Consider the following 22,767-nt stretch of genomic DNA (forward strand, 5'->3'; position numbering starts at 1 on the left):
TGGTGAGACTGGAGGGGACGAGCTGGCTGGAGACGGTCTTTAAAAACACCTCTTTCTCTAAAAGCCTTTTTCCTCCTGCAAAGATAACTAGTGCTGTTGTCTCAGAGGCTATCTGGTCATTATACGCCGGTCACAGATTCCCAAAGGAAAGAACTGCCCATGCCGAACCCAGTCACACCTTCAGGATGTCCGGGGGCAAGTGGCTGTAACCCAGGGCTCGGTCTAGGCTTGGACGAATTGTGGCATTGTGTGCCAGGAGAAGTAAAGGCAGGAGGGCTGACGCCTGAGGGGATGCACCCAGAGACCATGTTACCCACACAAAATTCTCTGTTACTCACACGCTCTTGCCTAGGGCACCCACCCTTACCCTGTTCCTAGGGCTCAGGCACAACCCTGCGGGTTTGCAGGACCTCTTTCCAGTGAAAGAGCTGTATCCTCTATTTATTAGCAGATTTATTTGGACATAAGCTTTTGTGAGTAAAAAAACCCACTTCTTCAGATGCAACTCCAAGATCCAACCCAGACTCCTCCTTGTTGTTTTTGTGGATAAAGACTAGCCCAGCTACCCCCTGATACTTGACCGCTATTTATTAACAGTCACCCAAAACAGACTGTACATGCTACACACAGTGCTCAACACTCCCAATAAGACAGACAAACTTTTCCCTGCTGGCCAGTCAGGATCGGGGTCCATCTGGGGGACTCCTGTCTCTGCACAGTGTCGTTGGCAGAGTGTTGAGGTCTGGCAGCTCTGATTTTTGGGGCTGTGTCCTGGAGTCGGTTCCCAAAGAACTTCCTTTTGGACCCCAGTTTATATAGTGAAATTTGAGTCCTGTTTAGCTATATCTTAACCAATCATTTTATTACATTTTACTAAGCAACCCTAACACAGTGTAACAAAATTCTTTAACGAGTCCTACCCCACCACCTTAATTAATTTACAACTAGCAAAATTAATTAGGTAACAGACAGGAAAAATTAAAAGGAAAAGGAGTACTTGTGGCACCTTAGAGACTAACCAATTTATTTGAGCATGAGCTTTCGTGAGCTACAGCTCACTTAAGTGAGCTGTAGCTCACGAAAGCTCATGCTCAAATAAATTGGTTAGTCTCTAAGGTGCCACAAGTCCTCCTTTTCCTTTTGCGAATACAGACTAACACGGCTGTTACTCTGAAACCAGGAAAAATTAAAGAACCAGACAGAGACCATACAGATAAAAATAGGGAAGTGGGGACCATAATGACAAAACAATGAAGAAATGAGGATTTCACAATCACAACTGTTGATAAGGGATTTCTTGACAGACAGGATGCTTTCAAACTAAGTTTTCTTTAACCATCTTAAGATCTGTTTCTTTATCTGGGGATAGTGGGGACCATTAGGATGTGGTCTCCTTCTTAACAGTCTGATATTACATTGTTTTAATGTAATTTAGATGGAATGTGAGGATGTGACTTCCTGCTTCTCAGCTAATGGCTGCTGCTCGGCTGCTCTTTTAATCTGGCTGCAGACGAAGGCCTGAGGCTTTAGGCCTTACAGTATGGCTGCAGACAAAGGCCTTATCCTTACACCCAGAGGGGAAGCGGTGCAGATGGTTTCAGAGTAACAGCCGTGTTAGTCTGTATTCGCAAAAAGAAAAGGAGTACTTGTGGCACCTTAGAGACTAACCAATTTATTTGAGCAGATAGTGTAACAAAGGGCAGGTGTGGAGGGTGGGAGAGGTGAAGACATAGACTGGGACATTTGAGCAATCCGCATAGAGCACTTATATGGCTCCATCCCCATGGTCTCTGAGTGCTTCACAATCCCCAGTGTAATTAACCTCCCAGCACCCCTGGGAGGTAGGGCTATATACCCATGACATAGATGGGGGGAAACTGAGACAGAGGCTACATGACTTGCCCAAGGTCACATAATAGAGCAGTGGCAGAGTTGGGACTGGCTCCAAAGTTGGGACTGGCTCTCTTGAGGCACTGCACTGACTTGTACTAGCTGAGGATCGCAGTCATAGACGGTAGCCCTGGGTGCTGCTGGGACAATCTCTTGCCGAGGTCTCTTGTCTCTTGACAATCTCTGTGCTCTGGCTCCGCATGCCGGCTTAGCGGGTGACCCTCTTTCTGCTGATAAGAACTCCTGCTCTCCAGCCAGCCCCACGTTTCATTTTTACCCCTCCTGCTCCCACCCTTTGAAAAGCATTCCCCCTTCCCACAAGGTGTCTTCACTTCTAATCTCTCAGCCCCTGCACAGGCTGCTCCCTTATTGGCTTACATTGATGCAAAATTTCCATAACTATGGCAAGATCTGGAGCCCCCATCTGTGGTCAGGAGCCCATTATGCAAAAGGTCTCATACAAACACCCCCCTCCCCCCCCCCCCGCCTGAAGTGTTCTTCTCTGCATCAAGAACACTAATGAATTATTCCTTTGCTGGGCATTTTGGGACAGTCCTCCACATAGTGTGATGTGCTGAGCCAGTGTGGCCATAGCTCATAGGAGTTGCAGGTAGAAGAAATTTGCTGAGTCCCAGTTGGTCCAATATCCCTTGTCTGTGGAGAATCCATTCACGTAAAGTCTCTGGATCGTGTCCTTAAATTGTCTCCTAGCTGGAGTCCTCAGATTCTTTCCCACAATGCCCCGGACTTGTTCCCGTTGACACCCGTCAATGATGCTTCATCAACACACACACGTCTGAAAATCCAAATGGTTTATACAGAGAGAGGGTAGCTTGCAAACAGAACGATAGGCCTTCTCTGGGGGGGGGGGGGGTGGCGATACAGCCCCACGATTCCAGGAAAGCAGGAGTCACTGGGGAGGACAGTGGGGTAAGGATCAGGGAACTAGTGGGTTGGAAGGAGGGGAGAGGGAGCTCTTGGAAGACAAGTATTATTCATCATGTGCCACGCCGGCAATACCACAGTACACAGTTCTAGTCCAGGATCCATGGTGTTAGGAGCTGTACAAACACAGGACAAACAGACTGTTCCTGCCACCCCCCACCCCCAAGAGTTTACAGTTAAAGTAGGAAGTTTAAAGTGGGAGACTGTTGCAGGTGTAGAAGCAGCATGGGGACCCCCCAGACTATCTGGATGCTGACCAATATTGTTTCCTTGAACTCCTTGTTGGTCTGTCTGTGTCTGCCTGTTCTCTCTTGGCTGAGAGTTAGATTGGGAGCTCTTTGGGCAGGGACCGTCTTCAGGCGTGTGTTCGTATGGCACCTAGTCTGTGACTGGGGCTCCGTCTCCCCAGGAGGAAGGCACGTGAGAACACAAATAATAAATAAAAGGAGGAAGAGGTAGAGGGACCAGGTGGGAGGGAAGATTGGGGGGCACATAGGGAGTGCTCAGTAGGAGAGAACAACTGTGGAAGTGGAGGAGGTAGAAGTAGCTTAAAGGGAGGAGAACAGGATGATCGCATGGGGAAGGCAGCAGTGAGGGACACAGAAGAATTGAGTTCATGTTGTGGCCCTGCCGGAGGCTCCAACACTTGAGCCCAGATTTTCAAACTAGCTTTGCCCCCAAAACTGCAACAAGAGCCGTGTGCTGCGGGGAACCTGCCCCGGCCATAGGGCCGAGCCCTTGAAAGTTTGGCCACAAGTCGGTCAGTTTGCAAGGACTTTTTGTTCCCAAATCTCTGTTTTTAAATCTTCTAAAAATAAAATTAGTCAAAACCAAAGCAAACCACTGAGATTTTGTTAGGACAAAACAGTTTGTTCGACTCAAACTGAACTTTTCCACTGAAGTCCTTCCACAAGAAGTGTCTGTCATGTTGTATGGCCCACCGGCGTTCTGTGGAATGCGCCGAGCATGGCATGGAACGTCTCCAACTTTCCAGTAGGGTTGCATTTTATTTCCTTTGCTTTATCCTGTCTTCACGTTTTTTCTTTTCAACGTTAGTAAAATTCATTCCCTTTGTTATAGCTGGAGTATGTAGGGGAATGAGGAGGTTCCCGCCGAACCCGCCCCAAGGTTCCTAAATGTTCCCCTTCAAGATATGACCTCACCCACCTTGTTTCTCTAATATCCTGGGACTGACACGGCTGCAACACCACTTCAAGACTGAAACTTTTCTGGGGCTACTCTCCGCCTGCTGAGGGATTCCACAGAAACATTCCTGAGCAAAAAAAAAAAAAATCCCTGCACAAAAAAGGTTCCTTCATTTCTGAATAGGAGGATATGGTTTTGGTAATTAAATATTCATGGTAAATAGGCCCAATGGCCTGTGATGGGTTTTAGATGGGGTAAGATCCAAGTTACCTGGGAAAGAATTTTCTGTAGTATCTGGCTGATGAATCTTGCCCATATGCTCAGGGTTTAGCTGATCGCCATATTTGGGGTCGGGAAGGAATTTTCCTCCAGGGCAGATTGGAAGAGGCCCTGGAGGTTTTTCGCCTTCCTCTGTAGCATGGGGCACGGGTCACTTGCTGGAGGATTCTCTGCTCCTTGAGGTCTTTAAACTACAATTTGAGGACTTGAATAGCACAGATATAGGTGTGAGGTTTTTTTTGTAGGAGTGGTGGGTGAAATTCTGTGGCCTGCGTTGTGCAGGAGGTCAGACTAGATGATCATAATGGTCCCTTCTGACCTAAATATCTATGAATCTATGAATCTATATGAGGTAGGGAGGAAGTAAACTTTTCCCATTAGTAAGTATTTGCTCGTTCGTTTGTTTGACCAACTCTGGCTGTTTGGAGCGGTCATTGACATTTTGCTGGAGATGGACCTGGGCAACGAGAGGTGCCTTCCAGTGAAAGAAAAGTGCTTGGATTTGCCCAAGTTATAGATTCTTAGGGCCCGAGTCTCACTGCTTTGCAGGCCATTTTACACAGGTCTGACAGGTTCAAGGTACCTGAAAGTGGGGGTAACTACTTTTTAAGGCATCTGTACACTGCTAAAGCACCATCAGGGGGCCTTAATGTAACCGAATCAAGAGTTCATTTTTTTCCCTTGGCGGGGGACCTAGAAAATTCAGCAGCAAAAGAGATTGTGAGTCTGAGCTATGTACACTAATACTGAGTTTTGATAGTGTGCTTGTCATCAAAGTCTATAGACTACAGCCTTAAAGCTGAAGAGTGTTTTAAGGAGGGTAAAGCTCTTGGGTAAAGGGCAAGCACAGAGGTGAATTTCACTCTAGATGAATTCGCAGAAAGGAAAGGAGGACTTGTGGCACCTTAGAGATGAACAAATTTATTTGAGCATAAGCTTTCGTGAGCTACAGCTCACTTCATCGGATGCATGCAGTAGAAAATACAGTGGGGAGATTTATATACACAGAGAACATGAAACAATGGGTGTTACCATACACACTGTAACCAGAGTGATCATTTAAGGTGAGCTATTACCAGCAGGAGAGCAGGGGGAGGGGGAACGGAACCGTTTGTAGTGATAATCAAGGTGGGCCATTTCCAGCAGTTGACAAGAACGTCTGAGGAACGGGGGAGGGGGATAAACATGGGGAAATAGTTTTACTTTGTGTAATGACCCATCCACTCCCAGTCTCTATTCAAGCCTAAGTTAATTGTATCCAGTTTGCAAATTAATTCCAATTCAGCAGTCTCTCATTGGAGTCCGTTTCTGAAGGTTTTTTTGTTGAAGAATTGCCACTTTTAGTCTGTAATTGAGTGACCAGAGAGATTGAAGTGTTCTCCGACTGGTTTTTGAATGTTATAATTCTTGACGTCTGATTTGTGTCCATTTATTCTTTTACGTAGAGACTGTCCAGTTTGACCAATGTACATGGCAGAGGGGCATTGCTGGCACATGATGGCATAAATCACATTGGTGGATGTGCAGGTGAACGAGCCTCTGATATTGTGGCTGATGTGATTAGGCCCTAGGATGGTGTCCCCTGAATAGATATGTGGGCACAATTGGCAACGGGCTTTGTTGCAAGGACAGGTTCCTGGGTTAGTGGTTCTGTTGTGTGGTGTGTGGTTGCTGGTGAGTATTTGCTTCAGGTTGGGGGGCTGTCTGTAAGGAAGGACTGGCCTGTCTCCCAAGATCTGTGAGAGTGATGGGTCGTCCTTCAGGATAGGTTGTAGATCCTTGATGACGCGTTGGAGAGGTTTTAGTTGGGGGCTGAAGGTGATGGCTAGAGGCGTTCTGTTATTTTCTTTGTTGGGCCTGTGTGTGTGTTGTTTTTATTTGCATTGTGTAACCCACACACCGTCTGGATGTGGTCTGTCTAGCACCTAGACCACGTAGAGAGAGAGCCATTAATGAGTCTGCTCTACATCCTTAGCTAACAGCCAGATGGCTTTTAGCTCATGCGGTAGAGGCTCATGCTTTAAGCTCCAGAGGTCCCCAGTTTGATCCCACCCACCAAGGACTGGGGTCTGTCCACATTACAGTTGCAGTACTTGACAGGAGCCCCAGTCAGGGACTAGGATCCTATGGTGCCAGGCGCTGTACAAATTATACTCATTGATCCTCTGCTGTTTGGCTGTCTGATGCTGGGGTACTCAATTATTCCTTGTTTCTCGCTGCATGTTTGTGTTGCCTTGACAAGCTATTAGATGATCTTGTCGTATTCTGTTGTCGCTTGAGGTTTTGGAGTGGCCGCAGAATCATCAGCATCTGTGGACTTGGCGGTCTTTGTCTGCAAGACCAGAAACAGCAAAGAGCAGAAATGTTAGCGATGGGAAAGCCAAAAATACTGAAAAGTCGTGTCTGTGCCCTGCACACAGTGCCAGAAACATGCCTAGGTTACCAGGGGCAGGTCTGTTCTCATGGGGGGATAGAAGGACTCATGGGGGTGTCTAGAGTGCTGGGCTCAGGTTAAGATTACAGCTGGGTGAAATTTTTCAGCTGAAACTTAATTTCAACAAACAATGCAGATTTGTCAACATCAAACCGTTTCAGGAATTCGTCTGGGTTTGGCTGAATTATTTATCTTGGAACTTTTTATTTATTTATTTTTTTTAAGTCAATGGTTTGACATTTTTGAAATGAAATGTTTTACTTTCTTTTTGGTTCACAATGACTTGTTTTGAAATTTCCTTTATTTATTTTTTTTGAAATTCACAAATGTTTGAAAATGCTTCGAATGGAACCGAAACATTTTTGTTCAACCCAAAAGTTTTTTTTTTCTTTCAACTTTTCAATTTGCTGTAAATCGTCCTCCCGTCCCTCCCCCGAAAAGTTAAGTTGAAGTATTTCACCTAGCTCTCATCTCGGGTGATGGGGCTCCCCTGTTCCCTACAAGGGAAAATTCCCACTATACCCCAAGCCCAGACTGCCACAATCAGGATGTTTTTCCTGCTCTGTAGTGTACTTACCCTCCAGTCACCCCCACAGCTGACTACTCAACAATCCCTCTCCCCCTTAGGGGCCAATTTTTGTTCCCAGTTACTCAGTGGAGAATCGCACTGAAGTCAATGGAAGTTGCAACCAACTTAGGCCCCGACTCTGCATGCTACAGCTCATGACTCGAGCCTGTTTGGAGTCAGCGTTGCTCTGCGTGGACACTGGGGTCTGCCCACATGATGTCCTTGCAGGATCGTGGCCCAACTGGATACAGAACGGGGCCTCTCAGGCAGCCATGGCCCTACCAACCCTGAATTCCACCCTCTAATAACAGGATGCAAACCCCACTTGCCGGGTTTGGCTGGTTGACTGTGGCATAAATGGTTTTCTCGCCCTTCTCCATGGATTCCAGGCCTTCCTTGCACAGCTTCTCATCATCCGTTTGTGGAGGCGACTGAAATGAAAGAGACAGAGCTGTCACTATTCCTGTCAGGAGACAAAAGCTCCGAGCGCTTGGGGATCCGGGGTGGAATCCTGGTCCCGCTAGCATCAATGGGGCCGGGAGTTTGAGAGTCCCCAGCGTGTGAAAGCTTCCCCCTGGTTTGGCCCTGGATGGAGGCACAGCTCACAGCAGCCAGTCTCTGAGTGCAGGTCCACAGACTCGGGGCTTGCAGAGCTCCGGCTCCCAAGCTAAAAGAGCTGTGAAAACATTGTGACTCGGGCTTGACCCTCTCCTCCCAGCTCCTGCCTGAGCCGTACGATCCACACAGCTGTCTTCAGCACCACGGCCCAAGTCTGATCCGCCAACCTGCTGCTTGCGGGGTAGACGTCCCTTGAAAGTAGGTGGCCGGCGCCTGATTCACCACCACCCTTGGCGCGGTCATTTACACCAGCGTCGAACACTCCTGTCCTGAGCTGGTGGCCCTCTACGGTGCCGTCAATCAGCACAGAAGGGCCGGGGCAATGGAGAATAGGGCCCAGGGAATCTGTCAGCCTGTGTGTGCAAAGGAGACTCACTGGCCTCACTTCTGTGTCTTGCTACGGGCTGATCTGGAGGCATAAAGAGGGGCAGGGTAGCCTCCAGCCAAACCTCCCCGGTGCAGCGGGGTTTCCATGGTGGTACAGGGTGTCCGTACAATGCCTGTAGAGGCCCTCGCGCAGGGCCATGCCGGGGGTGGACTGGGAAAGAGTGCAACCGGGGGCTGGGGAACTGTGAGCTCACACTATCCTGGGCCCCTGGGGCTACTCTAAGTTGTGCTGTGGGGGCTGGTCCTCTTCCCAGACCAGCTCTCAGAGCATAAAGGGGAGATAAAGTCTCTTTTCCCCTGTCTCTATTTGCATTGCCCTCTGCCACGCTCTGTCTCCCACAGGCTCAGCACAGAACTTGGTTCACTGTGTTTAAGTGTTGATTATCATCGCTACCTCCAGGTCTCATTGATGTCCAGATCATTGTCCATATTTTCCCTGAAATCAGAGAGCACCTAGCCATGGGCCCGTTACACTAGTGGTTGTTATTAGCATGCTAGGGGTCAGCGATCACAGTGTTTAACTCTGCCAGCCAGGAGAAGGAAACCCATGTCAAATAAATATACAGGAAAGCACGGTGTAGCACTCCTACCTGGTTTGGGTGATGGACCTTGGAATAGATCGTTTTTGTCTCGTCCTCCTTGGTCTCCGGACCCCTTTTCTGAGTCCCCGTTCTACTGCAAGCCTAAACAGACAGATCCCGCCCCATAGCATGAGCTGGACACAGATTTGCAGCAGCTGAGTGAAGTGGCTTTGAATAATGCTTTGCAGAGTCAGGTCAGAGTGCAATCGTCACAAGGGGCAAACCAGGCCAAAGCTGTGGTCAGAATTAGAGTTCGGTGAAACTTTTTTGGCAAATAGCGAATTTGCCCAAAATGCATTTTTCGGCACAATTGGGGGTCAATTCAGCAACTAGTTTTGGCCAAAAATGGTGGGGGGGGGGGGGACTTCAAAGTCAAAATATTTTGTTTTAACTCTTCCAATTCTGACAAACTTCCTTTCTACCATTTTGAAACAAGAGTTTGATTATTTTGGTTTGAAACCACAATTCATTTCAAAATTTAGGTTTTGGTTTTTTTTTTTAAAAAGGGGGTTGGGGCAAAAAACACCTGAAATGACCCAAAATTAACGCCGGGAGGGAGGGGGCGGGATTGAAAAAATTTCATTTCGCATCAAGTTAAACATTTTTCTTCAGCAAAAAAAACTCTGCAAAAACAGTTTCAGTTCAAACCGAAATTTTTCTGGAATTTTTTCGGTTCAGGCCCTGAATCGAACAATTATTTGCTCATCTCTAGTCTTAATTCTTAGCTGAAAGGCTCCCTGCCCGCAAGGGCTTCTGGAATGGACACCGGGCATGGGATTCCATCCCGTCCCGTGTGGAGGCCCGGTTCTGTTGGGTCAAGGCCCTTTGCAGCTACAAAGGATTGGAACAGCTGCTCCTTCTCTCTAAGAGCAGCTGCCGCTTTCAGCATCGACCGAGCATTATTGCATGTTCCAAAGAGACCTCAAAAATTTTCTGGCTGCTTCCAACGCCGCCTCCTCTTCCCCCATCACAAAGTGACCCCAGTGTTTCTGCTAGCCCCACTTGTCCCTTGACTGGGGCCCCACAGTCCCATACTCGTGGTAAATCTAAGGCACTGGTACCATCAACCCATCCTGGCTATTCTTCTGGCTAAGCCGACCCACTGCCTCGAATTGGTAACGGTTTCACCATGAGGGAGCTTTAGGTGAACTCACCAGTGGCAAATTACCGACTTTGGCATAAACTGTGTTTGTTTCTGCATCGGCCTCTGCAATGAAAAGAACATGAGAAGTAAGTGAATGGAACAGACCCCACTGCCAGTGGAGACTGGGAACTGGGAGACACTGGACTCATGGCATAGGGCTGGGCAGTCCCCCTTGCTGTGCCCTCATCCGTTCTGTATGGTAACTTCAGACAGATGGGGAGGACATGCATTCTCCTCTCGCCTGAGTGCTTAAGGGAAATCTGTGTTATTTCTGATCCACGCTGCACATGTTACTGGGCTCATTAAACTGGAGTCATTAAAGATCCTTGGGCACTTCGTGAATGACCAGTGGTGTTCACCTAGAACCAGGCCAAATTCTAACTCTGGTAACTGTAGCAGGGTTGCTATGCAGTATCAAACAGCTGCCATGTTCCCCCTCAGAGGTGGCTCCATTACAATGATGGGTGACAAAAATCTCCGTAAACTTTATCAATCATTTTGCAAGGCACTTTGGGATACCTAAGGATGAAAAGTACTAAGTAACTGTTCAAAGAATAAAAAACAGGTGACTAGTTGTCTGTGGAGCTTTTACTTTTAGTAAAAGAAAAGACTTTTTAAAGTATTAATCTAGTAGCCCTAAACAATAGTGGGGGGGGGGGTTAAAGGGGGGAAATACTTATATTTCTTCAATTCTTCCCCCTGTTTTTGTTGAAATGAAAAATTCTTTAGAAGCTCGACACTTTTTTAGAAACCAGCTCTGCCAATCTGACCAGTTCTACACTTGCTTTGAAACAGGAAAAAATGTAAAAAAACAACAACATAAGAACGGCCCCACTGGCTCAGATCAAAGGTCCATCCAGCCCAGTATCCGATCTACTGACAGTGGCCAATGCCAGGTGCCCCAGAGGGAGTGAACCTAACAGGTAATGGTCTAGTGATCTCTCTCCTGCCATCCATCTCCACCCTCTGACAAACAGAGGCTCGGGACACCATTCCTTACCCATCCTGGCTAATAGCCGTTAATGGACTTAACCTCCATGAATTTATTTAACAAAGAGAGAACAAATATGAAGTCTCCATGGGAGAAAGAGGAATAGAACACAGTGGCTCGTTTTGTAACATGTCCAGTCTGCACAACCCCGGGACTAATTCTCCTCTGGTCTGCAGGTTGTGTTGATGATGACAACTCCAAAACGAGTTATCAAAAGTCTAGGGAATGGGAAGCATTTGTTGAGTGGCGACAATCCTGGCATCTTTGCTCCTTCCGTTTGGTTTCTTAAAAAGACCTTTATACTTTGCAGCTGTAGAGGTTAGTCTTTGGTACATAATGGCCCTGATTCAGGAAAAAACTTAAACACATGGTTAGCTTTAAGAGTAATTAATATCTAGCTCTTGTCTAGGGGTTTTCATCAGTCGACCTCAAAGCGCTTTACAAAGGCGGTCATTATCCCCATTTTACATATGGGGAAGTGAGGCATGGAGCGGGAAACTGACTCCTCCATGGTCATGCATCAGGCTAGTGGAAGAGCCGGTACTAGAACCCTGATCTTCTGAGTCCTAGTCAGGGCACTGTTCACAAGGTAAAGCTGGGTTTGATGGGCAGTGTTAAGTCCCATAAACTGCACTGGGGCTTACACTAGTGCTTCAGTGTTCTCCTGAATACAGATACTTTCCTAGCGTGGGACAGCTGCTTATGAAGCAGCGCCGTTCCTCCTTATATTCCATCTCTCCCAGCTTCGGCGTCAGTCTTTAAACTTGCCAAAGTCATTCTTGTGGTTTTTTTAGCTCTTGTGAGATCTTTTGCTGTTGTCTTCAGGGGTGTTTGCACGAAATTACTGTTCAAAGCTACAAGTCCCATGCTTCCAATTCTTCCTTTGTTTCATTAAACTGGAACCTTTCCATATTCTTAGAAAGGGGGAATGGACACTTATATTTTTCTTCCCTTTTAACCAGGAAATCTCTCCCTTGCACCTTTCGTTTTTTCTGAGCTCCTTGTCGTTTTATAGCCCCATCCTTTCAGCTGCATCTTTGTCGTTCCCGTAAACAGAGATTAAAAGAGGTGTTTTCCCGTGCAGGTGCATTTCATTCCAGATTAAAGAAAACGGACAAAGGAAGAACAAATGTAAAGCTGCCAGGAGAGGGAGTGAGAGCCCAGTGTGTGTGATTGGCCCTGCGACATTCTGCATCTGAGAAGAAACACAAAATGGCACCTGCCTCACTGCTACCTACACCGCAACCCTTCCTATGACTGTCCTGTGCAACCAAACCTGCCTAATTTACAGGACTAGGACAGGACCTCTAGCCCAATCCCTGCCTCCTACACCTACCATGTTTTCAAAGTGGACAGAATGTTCCTCCCTCTTTGCTTCTCAGCTCCTCTCCGACTACTCAGCTCACTACCCTGCCCTCAGCTCCTCCAGTAAGAGGGATAGCAGTGAAGAGTGGCAGCATGATAAGCAGCCAGCAGTTGGAAGGAGGAAGTTGGCAGATCTCAGGCACCAACAGCAGCAATTAGCCCCTCTTTCTGACACTGGATATCAAAGGCTAAAATTTTCAAAAATGCTTAAGTGACTTAGAAGCCCAAGTCTCAGTTTTCAAGCATGACATGGAGCCAGATTTTCAAAGATATTTAGGTGCATAAGGATGCAGATAGGTGCCTAGTGGGATTTCCAAAAACATCTATCCAAAAACAGGTTAGGTGCCTGTCTTCAACTTTAGGTGCCTAAATACCTTTGAAAATCTGGTTCTTCAGAACCTAGGCCCAGCTTCTCAAAGGTATGTAAGCTCCTAACTTCCATTGAAGTTAAGAACCTAAAATACCTTTAAGGATCTGGGCTCTAAGTCTTATTGAAAGGATTTAAGCTCCTAAGTCACTCAGGCATTGCTGAAAACATAATCCAGCATTGCGGGGGAGCACAGCAGGTTGGGTAATAGTCTTGCAGAAATAATGTACAGTGTGAGAATCACTTACACTTCTGCAGTATCTTCCACCCACAAGGTTCCTAAAGCATTTCACAAATGATGGGCCAGATGTCAAGGTGGTGTGTAAGGGGGAGGTGTAAGTTACACTTTGAGTCTAAACTGGTGTAATTTATACAGTGAAGGAGTGCAAGAAGGCATAAGATAAATCACCTTATACTCTTTGACTCATTACTTATGAACATTATTTGGCCTCCTGTGTTGTATGTATGCTATGTCTCCGTTTGGGTTTGCGATTATGAAATTGCTCAGGTACTCAGAGACTCACAGATTTTAAGGCCAGAAGGGACCATCATGATCATCTTGTCTGACCTCCTGCACATCACAGGCCATAGAACCTCACCCACCTACTCCTGTAATAGACCCAGAGCCTCTGACTGTGTTACTGAAGTCCTCAAATAACGATTTAATAGATTTCAAGTTACAGAGACTCCACTGTAGTTCAAAGCAACAAGTGACCTGTGCTGCAGGCTGCGGAAGAAGGTGAAAACCCCCCAGGGTCTCTGCCAATCTGACCTGAGTGGAAATTCCTTCCTGGTCCCAAATATAGCGATCAGTTGGACCCTGAGCATGTGGGTGAAACCCACCAGCCAGACAGGTGGGAAAGAATTCTCTGTAGTTACTCAGAGCCTTCCCCCTCTAGTGTCCCATCTCCAGCCATTGCTCATAGCAGTCGTGGATGGCCATATGCAATTGTAGGTAACCTCATTGTACCATCCCCTCCATAAACTTATCAAGCTCAATCTTTAAGCAAGTTAGGTTCCCCACCGCCCTCCCAGGAAGGCTGTTCCAGAACTTCACTCCTCTGATGGTTAGAAACCTTCGCCTAATTTCAATCCTAAACTAAGCACCATCCACCTAAAGAGAAGTACATGAAATAAACCCTTCGGCTGTTTGTTTTTAATTTTTTTTGCAAGGTCTGACCTGTTTCCAATCAGCAGAATGTAGTTTTGTTTCCCTACAATTGTACAAATGGAAAGTAAGATTTGGAAAGTGAAATTGCTTGTTAGGGGAATGATTGTGTCTTACCTAGATCACGAAGTTCTGGATTTAGCCTTTGGCTTTCTGAGAAAGGAAATTCAAAAGAAAACAGTCTTTAAAGTAATACAATTAGCAAATAATCCCCCCCCACCCCCAAAATCCCTCTTTTCTTGTATTGTCTCCTGTCTGCATTAGATAAATAATATGCGTTCTTTTCCTTAGGAAGGAAAAGGAGATGCACATGGGAAGGGACGTAGAGTGACGTAAGATGTGCAGGGGAGGTAAGGGTGGGGACTGGGATGCAAGGGGAGGCTTCAATCCCAACATCCCCAAGCAAGAGCAGGGCTTCATTTTGTCAGGCACTGAACAGACACAGAATAAGAAATGGTCCCTGCCCCAAAGGGTTTGGTCTAAATCAAAAGCCAGACAAAGGAAGTTTAATCACCCTCATTGTACAGATGGGGAGCTGAGGCACAGAATGAGCAAGTGACTTGCCAAAAGGCACACATGGAGTTTGGGGCAGTGCCAGGATTTGAAACCAGATTTTAGGAATCCTATTCTAGTGCCATAACCCTAAGACTAAACTTCCTTGTGACAGCAGTGCTCCTTGAGGTACCAAGGCAGCCTCCTCCCATCGCAGTCACCCATGGGACTGTTGCCCTACACTTGAGCTCCGCTGCAGGACGGACTTCCAAAATGAGAGACCCAGTGCTGGTGGAATGCTGCACCCGTGATTAGAATCACAGCAATGTTGGGCTGGAAGGGACCTCAAGAGGTCACCAAGTCCAGTCTGCTGTGCTGAGGAAGGATCTAGTAAACCTAGACCTTAGGCACCGACTCTACGGGGCTGGAGCACCCTTGGGAAAAATAGTGTGTGCTTAGCACCTACTGGCAGCCAGCTCCTCCCCTCCCTCCCAGCGCCTCCATGGAGGAACAGACCATTCTGATTTTTTTTATTTATTTTGTTTTATATTAAATTAGGGTTACAAATTATAACATAGAATAAAATTTTAAATATAAAATAAAACAAAATATATAAACACAAATATACAAAATGTTTGTTGTATCAAAACTAAATGTTTTGACTGACCTCATGCTTTTCTCAAAAATTCTGTGTCCTGGGGAATTTTGAAATTTGACATTTCCTTCTCATTTGGAACAAAACCAGATTCTGAAATGGCAGAATTTCCTGCCGAATGGAAATTTTGGCTTCTTCACAGCTCTAAGGATGTTTAGACAGATTCCCAAAGACTGAAACACTCACCTCTTTTTCTCCGCTGTCTGACTAGTCGTGCTGCAGTTAATACACTTGCAACTGCAACTATACCTCCACATGTACCTGCAGCTAAACCTAAAGCGGAAGACTTTGTGATGCCTTTAAAGAAAGAAACGATGTGCTTTTAGTCATAGCAGTAATAACGATGAACAAAAAAAGTACTGAAGCTATAATACAAGAGTGTCGTTCCCTCCCCCCCCCATATGGTTTCTGCATAGCTCTGCCCTGGGAGCCTGATTCCCCACTGCCTTGCAGCTTGTGTCGTCTTTTACAAACTGAGTAGGAAGCAAAATCAGCATGGTAGTGTTTTATACCCAATTTGCCCTCACTTTCCACCGCTGTAAATGATACCGGGAACAGGGCAGTGGGGAATTAGGTCCCATGTGTTCAGTTAGCAAGCTCTTAGCAAGTGTTTGCTCAGAAGAGCATTGCTTAAGGAAAACCCCATAGGGAGAATTTTACAGATTTCTATCCCTGCTATGTTTCAGAGGAGCAGCCGTGTTAGTCTATATTCGTAAAAAGAAAAGGAGGACTTGTGGCACCTTAGACTAAGACTAAGGTGTCTTTGCACTTCATCGAAGAAGTGAGCTGTAGCTCACGAAAGCTTATGCTCAAATAAATTGGTTAGTCTCTAAGGTGCCACAAGTCCTCCTTATCCCTGCTATAGAATTCTAATTCATAGGACAAAATACATGAAGAAAGAACCTTATTCTCTTTTAAGTTCGATGGGTTTTTAGATTGATTTCTCTAGAAACCTTGTTGCATTTCTATAGATTTCTGTTTGTTTCACCCCTGCTAAACTCTCTAGGACTTTTCCATAAGAACCTAGTAAGGCCACTCACAATTTGGCCCTCAGTCAGGCAGTTTACAAACGAATGCTGCAAGGGCTGGTCAACACTCAGTGTTTGTCTCGATAGAACTATGATGGTTACGGGGTGTGCTTTTTCTTCTGATATATTTATACTGGAACCACCCCTTATACCAAGATAAATGTGCCTTATTCTTGTGTCATAGATTTGAGGTAACTGCACCTTGGACCTCCTACATGGTCTGCTCAAGGGATGCCTTCTTAGGGTATGTCTACACTGCAATGTAAGCCCAGCGTTAGTGAGACTCAAGTCAGCTGACACAACATACATGGACACAACTAATCCTGCATCTTGGCAGGGGATTAGACTAGATGACCCTTGCAGTCCCTTCTAACCCTATGGTTCTATGACCCATGTTAAGGAACCCTGGGCTTGAGCATCTACATTGTATTTTAACCCTACGTTAAGACTTCTAACCCGTGCTCGAACCTAGGGATCTGATGTCCACACTGACTTGGCTGTGTGCACTACAAAGTAACCATGTCCCAGAGTCTCTAGCAGCCCCCCGAAATGTGGCCGCCTCTAGCCCTAGGACCATGATGCACTGTGGGAAAACTTTACTGCCAGCCCTGCATGTTACAGAAAGTTTGGGGCAGCTCACTTTGCAAAAGGCTTGATCGGTTTGCTCTCCCTTGCGAACCCAAGAGGCTCTCTGATAGTGCATATGTGGATCAGTGATCAGAAGAGAATGGGTTAATGCTGACCCGAGCTGCTGCCATTCGCAAAAGGGGACATGGCTTCTGTTTTCAGTAGAACGGACTGCAGATTGTTGGGATAGAGAAGATTAAGAAAGCTGTCCTATGGAATTGTGGGATTTTTATGGCTGATTCCCAGGACCGGAGTCAAGCAGGGCAGCATCTACAGGGCAAAGCAATAGGGCTTGGACCCTGTGTCCTAGGTCTTGGCTTACCTGAAGTGTGGAGCCCTGGGTTAGCTCAATTGCAGTGTAGATGCAAATGGGTTTAGGCTTTGAGCCCAAGCTCAAGCCCAGGCTTATGTTGCAGTGTAGACATACCCTTAGGTCCCAGGTCTTTAGCCATCACCACTTTCTGGGCAGGGACTGGATCCTTCTCCCTCCAGGCTGGGGCTTTACCTTTTTCTAAGGGTTTACCCCTTGGTGAACAGGTCATGTCAGTTTGTAGCCCAAGATGAGCACCCTGGATCTGTTTAAATCCAGCTTTTTATATAAAAAAACTTTTTGTTCTCTTGGGCCTCTGGGACCTGGCCTGCAGTAGTTTATGGTATTCTTGCTAGAAATGGTACTTCTCTGGGGCTGTTTACTGTCCCAGAAGAAATTCCCCGCACCCCCTCCATGGTTTTCGTTCTTGGAGGAGCTGTGGTAACACCCCCCCACATGCTGTTGAACACAGTCCCTGCCCCACAAAGATCCATAGAACATGCACTGGTAATTTTCATAAGATGAACACAATAGTCCTCTAAGATGCTACTTGTGGTTGTAGTATCTGTCACAACCTGAATAGCTTATTCCCCATTCCATATAGCAATACTATTCTGATCTAAGGCACATTTATCCCAGTATAACTGTGTCCATACTGGGGGGGGGGTGCAATATTCCAGATATACTGGTATAGCTAAAATGGTACCACTTTGTGTAAGAGAGCTACACAAAAACTCCAGTTGTAACCCTCCGCACAAAGCTCAGTGGAAGTTTCACATAAAGATCAAGCTCTTAAGCGCGTTCTCTGAAACTGAGGTACGTTCACCTCTTCAAAGAACTGGGTCACACCTGAAGTCCAGAGAAGATGCTCAGCAAAGCCTCTTGTCTGGCATTTAAAACAAACAAACGAAAAAACCCACCTCCCTCGACATGCAGGGTTGGATTTGGGGGGGGCGGGTTGGGGGTTACAGGAAGAGCTTGTGTTGATTTTACAAAGCAAAATTATCAGAGAAAGCAAAAAATACAACACCCCTTCCACTGAAAACCCAAATAAACAACAACCTCCAAGGCTTCAACCCTTCTTGCATCCCCCGACCAACCCTTCATTAGTCCCCATCCCAATACAGAAAGAAAAAACCACTATTTGGACTGCAAGGGCCAGATTTGCAAAGGTATTTAGGTGTAAATATGCAAATAGGTGCCTAGTGAAATTGACAAAAGCACCTAACCTGCTCAGGTGCATTTGGATATCTCACTTCATGTCTATCTGCATCCCTAAATAGTTTTGTATATCTGGTCCCACACTTTCTGGGGCCAAGGACTGTCTCTTGCTATATATTTGTACAGCACCTAACACAACAAGGCCAAGATGTAGTTGTGACATCTAGATGCTACTGTAATACATATTATATCTCCTCCTGAGTTCAGTGGAAGTGAACCCGTTCCTTAAAATTCCCCCCCCACCCCCCACTGATTTCTGCTCTTCAAGTCCTTTCAGTACTACAGGTTCCACCATTATCTTGAGCTACTTCCCCATATACATCTGCATTCCCTCAAGACCTTGATCTCTTACACCAGTAGTTCTCAACCTGGGGGTACGCAGAGGTCTTCCAGGGGGTACATCAACTCATCTATATATTTGCCTAGTTTTACAACAGGCTACATAAAAAGCCCTAGCGAAGTCAGTACCAACTAAAATTTCATACAGACAATGACTTGTTTTATACTGCTCTGTATATAATACGCTGAAATGTAAGTACAATAGTTATATTCCAATGGGTTTATTTTATAATTATATGGTAAAAATAAGAAAGCAAGCAATTTTTCAGTAATAGTGTGCTGTGACACTTTTCTATCTTTATGTCTGATTTTCAAAACATAGTTTTTAAGTGAGGTGTAACTTGGGGATAGACAAGACAAATCAGACCCTTAAAGGGTACAGTCATCTGGAAAGATTGACAGCCACTGGCTTACACTGGGCAGACCTGCTCTGCAGCAAATGTTGGAGAAAGCAGAGCATTTTGCAGCATTTCTAATGAGAGCAACTTGAGCAAGCCTTTCTTGAGACATTTCTGTTTCCACTCCTCGCCTAAATCAGCAACTGCAGATGACTGAGCAGTGAGAAATAGAAAGAAAAAAAAAAACAATAACCCCCCCCCCACAAATGGGTGGGGGAGGTCGGACTTCTTTTTATCCCGCAGATCTTTAAAGTGCAAGTTTTGAATAAAGAAAAGGAGTACTTGTGGCACCTTAGAGACTGACCAATTTATTTGAGCATAAGCTTTCGTGAGCTACAGCTCACTTCATCGGATGCTCCTTTTCTTTTTGCGAATACAGACTAACACGGCTGTTACTCTGAAACAAGTTTTGAATGAAGATCTACATCAGTCAGCGACAGACAAACAGTGGTGTGTATTTCTAGCTAAAGATTTGGTGAATAAAATGCCAAATTTTATCTTGCTGTGTTTGTAAACCTATGGGAGTCTGATTCTCAGTCACACTAAGACCCTTATTAATTTAGATCTAAAATACTTTAAAAGAGATACCTATCCAAGGTTCTAGGTCATTCCAGAAGCAGAGAGGGCTTTAAAATGGACAGAAATGGCCCCCAGAGAATCTTCTTTCCCTCCCCCGCATGTCCCAAGCACAAGAACAGGGTGACTGAGAGTCAGGCCCAGTATTCATTACATTTGCAACTGAACCGTGTGCATATGAACAAAAACATTCTGCTTGGCAGCTGCCTCAAGTAGCCAAACTAGGTGCAGGGTGGATGCATGGGAGAAGGTCAGGAATCATTCCCTGCCTCATAATGCTGTTCAACAGAGTCTGTGTCACCCTTCTCCCCCGCCCCCAGACCATCACACACCCCCCTGCCCCCTACACATGCTGCACTGCAGTAAGAACGCACAGATCCATGGCCTTTGTGTTCCCTCTATTGTGAGCAAGCTGAACGCTTTAGATTAGTGGTTCTGAACCTTTTTTTCATTTGCGGATCCCCACAAAAACCTGGCCTTGTCCCCTTTCCTCCAACCACCCACGTCCTTTACATCTGTAGCAGGAAAGGTAGTGGTATAGCAGCTTCTATGCTGGTCCTACTGGAGTGTATAGGAATTGGGTAGGGCCCCTTTAAATAGTTTGTGAGCCAGCTATTAGTGCCCTCTGTGTTCTAGGAGACCACCAGAGATAATATATGTAGGTTAGGCTTAGGCACATATATACACTGCCTTGTATGTCATATATATACATTGCTGCTCTGGCAGAGTTCAGTGGCATCATTCTAGAACACTTGACACAATGAGCACAACTTGAGGGCTCACAAGTATTTAAAGGGACACTACCCAGTTCTTAAACACTACGCCTACACCACCCAGGGATCCATCTACCATGGGGTGATCCTTCCTTGGTCAGCTTTGCCCACTTCAGGGCCACACTGGCGCGCAAAGCAGGATTTCAATATATCCAAAAAGGAGTCGGGGAGCTCACCAGTTTCTGTGGCCACTGTTGTAGGTCTCCACGTTGAGAGGTCAGCTTGTGGGGACAGCATGCAGCAAAGGGGAGAGAATGGGGATAAGATAAGAAACCTATCTCAGAGGAGTTCAAATTCCTTGGCAGCTCCATAGCCAGCCAAATAAAAGAGGTGGGTGGGTGTATGAGAGAGAAAGAGAAGTGGGTGGGGCCGAGTAGGGACAAAGCCCTGATGCTCCTCATCTTAGGGCATGGCTACACTTGTAGATGTAAAGCACTGTGAGTTAAACCCGCCTTCGTAGAGCGCAGTAGGGAAAGTGCTGCAGTCTGTCCACACTGACAGCTGACAGCACACTGGCGTGGTCACATTTGCGGCACTTGCAGCGGCATTGGGAGTGGTGCATTATGGGCAGCTATCCCAGCATGCAACGCGCTTTTCAAACGGGGGTGTGGGGTGGAGTGTGACAGGGAGTGTGTTGTGTGTATGTGGGGGGAGAGAGACTGAGTTTTTGGGGTGCTGAGAGTGTATCAACATGCTGTCTTGTAAGTTCAGACCCCACTCCTCCCCGACCTCTCATTCACTCAAAGCAAACAGTAAATGGTTGCTTTTTCTCAGAGCTGATAAGCAGCCGGCTTCTCCGAAATGGAGCTTTGAAAGGGCATTTCCACATTCCTGCAGCCGATTTCACAACAATGACAAGAGTGGCCACTTGACTTCAGGGGATTATGGGACGTTTCTGGAGGCCAGTCACAGTGCAGTAATGCAACACCTCACTCACAGAGACGCCCGGGCGTTTCAGCCAATACGCAACAAGCGTTAACCTTCTCTCCGAGGTGGGTTGCCAGCAGCGCTGTAGCCGTGGAGTCTAAGTGCTCTAGGTGCTTTGCCAGTGTGGACGGGGAGTGAGTTAGGGCGCCTGGGGCTGCTTTATTGCTCTGTAACGCACAAGTGTAGCCAAGGCCTTATTTTCTACAAATACTGTCATTCAGACTCGACCTGGATGGAGAATCTATATCAATTAGAGCAGGTCGAAACCAGCTCTAGTACTGACGTCAATTAACAATTAAGGCTCTAGGGGACTCTTCTTCCCCAAATTTTCCTGCATGTAGATGATCACTAGGCAATATGGACCAGAGTCTCATTTACACTGATGCCTTGTCTACACACACAAGTTGTACTGCTTTAACTATACCAATACAGCCAAAGCAGTGTAGCCTCCCCAGTGTGGACGCAGTTATATCACTATAAAAGTGCTTCTACTGGGCTAGCTGTTCCTGTGGCAAAAGGAAATAAGCCACACTGGGCTTGGCTACACTGGGCTTGGCTACGCTTGCAAGATGTAAAGCACTGGCAGTTAAACCAGCCTTCGGAGACAGCAGCAGGGAAAACGCTGCTGTGGGTTCACACTGTCTGCTGCAAGCGCAGTGGCGTGGCCACGTTAGCATCTCTCGCAATGCCACAGAGGGCAGTGCATTGTGGTAGCTATCCCAGTGTGCGAGTGGCTGCAGCGTGCTTTTCAAATGCGGGGGGGCGGGTAGAGTGTGACAGGGAGTGTGTTGTGTGTATGTGGGGGGGAAAGAGTGTGTCGGCATGCTGTCTTGTAAATTCAGACAGCAGCAGACCCACCCATCCCCCGCCTCTCTCTCCCTCACATACACACACAAACGCCTGCCTCAGCAGCTGCATTTTACAGTAATGGGTTGCTTTGTCCCGAAGGAGATAAGCATACTGCAGCTGACTTCAAAACAATGACCAGAGCGGCCACTTGACTTCAGGGGATTATGGGACGTTCCCGGAGGCCAATCACAGTGCGGGAATGCAACACGTCGTTCAGCCAGGGCACAGCAAGCTTTATGCTTCTCGTGGAGGGGATTACCAGGAGTGCTCCAGCTGCAGAGTCCAGGCGCTCTAAGTGCCTTGCCAGTGTGGACACCTCAGGAGTCAGGGTGCCCGGGGCTGATTTAATGCGCTCTAACTTGCAAGTGTAGCCAAGCCCTAAGGCCCCTTTACTGGTCTCTGGCATCAACAGTAAGGGTTGTACCACTATCACTGTTTCAGTAAAAAATTACACCCACAGCTGACACAGTTACACCAGTACAAACACTGGGTGTAGAGCGGGACTAAGGGTACATCTAGACTGCCGTCAGAGGTGTGATTGGCACTCAAGTGGATATACCCGAGCTAGCTTTGATCTAGCTAGCTCAAGTAAGAACAGCAGTGAAGCTGCAGCAGCATGCCCAGCAATCGCTCGAGTACGCACCCAGGGTCCTAGGAAGGCGGTTCTAGCGTCGAGCCCATGCAGCTGC

General features: G+C 46.6%; 1 protein-coding gene across 3 annotated transcripts in view; it reads right to left on the reverse strand.

Moving 5' to 3' along the window:
- Positions 1-5,178: 5,178 nt before the first annotated feature.
- Positions 5,179-22,767, reverse strand: part of LOC144279677 (SLAM family member 9-like) — a 43,462-nt gene continuing 25,873 nt past the window's right edge. Inside the window, exons 4-10 of one of the 3 annotated variants that reach the window (XM_077841268.1) lie at positions 20,479-20,523; positions 15,217-15,327; positions 14,001-14,036; positions 10,003-10,055; positions 8,858-8,950; positions 7,592-7,693; positions 5,179-6,592 (exon numbers count right to left, since the gene is read on the reverse strand). In XM_077841268.1, coding sequence (XP_077697394.1) covers positions 6,506-6,592; positions 7,592-7,693; positions 8,858-8,950; positions 10,003-10,055; positions 14,001-14,036; positions 15,217-15,327; positions 20,479-20,523 — 527 coding nt within the window. In that variant the 3' untranslated portion in view covers positions 5,179-6,505. The remainder of the gene's footprint in view (positions 6,593-7,591; positions 7,694-8,857; positions 8,951-10,002; positions 10,056-14,000; positions 14,037-15,216; positions 15,328-20,478; positions 20,524-22,767) is intronic. The other 2 variants (XM_077841269.1, XM_077841270.1) reach the window with 2 other exon arrangements.

This window comes from Eretmochelys imbricata, chromosome 24 (genome assembly GCF_965152235.1).
Source record: "Eretmochelys imbricata isolate rEreImb1 chromosome 24, rEreImb1.hap1, whole genome shotgun sequence".
Taxonomy (NCBI): Eukaryota; Metazoa; Chordata; order Testudines; family Cheloniidae; genus Eretmochelys; species Eretmochelys imbricata.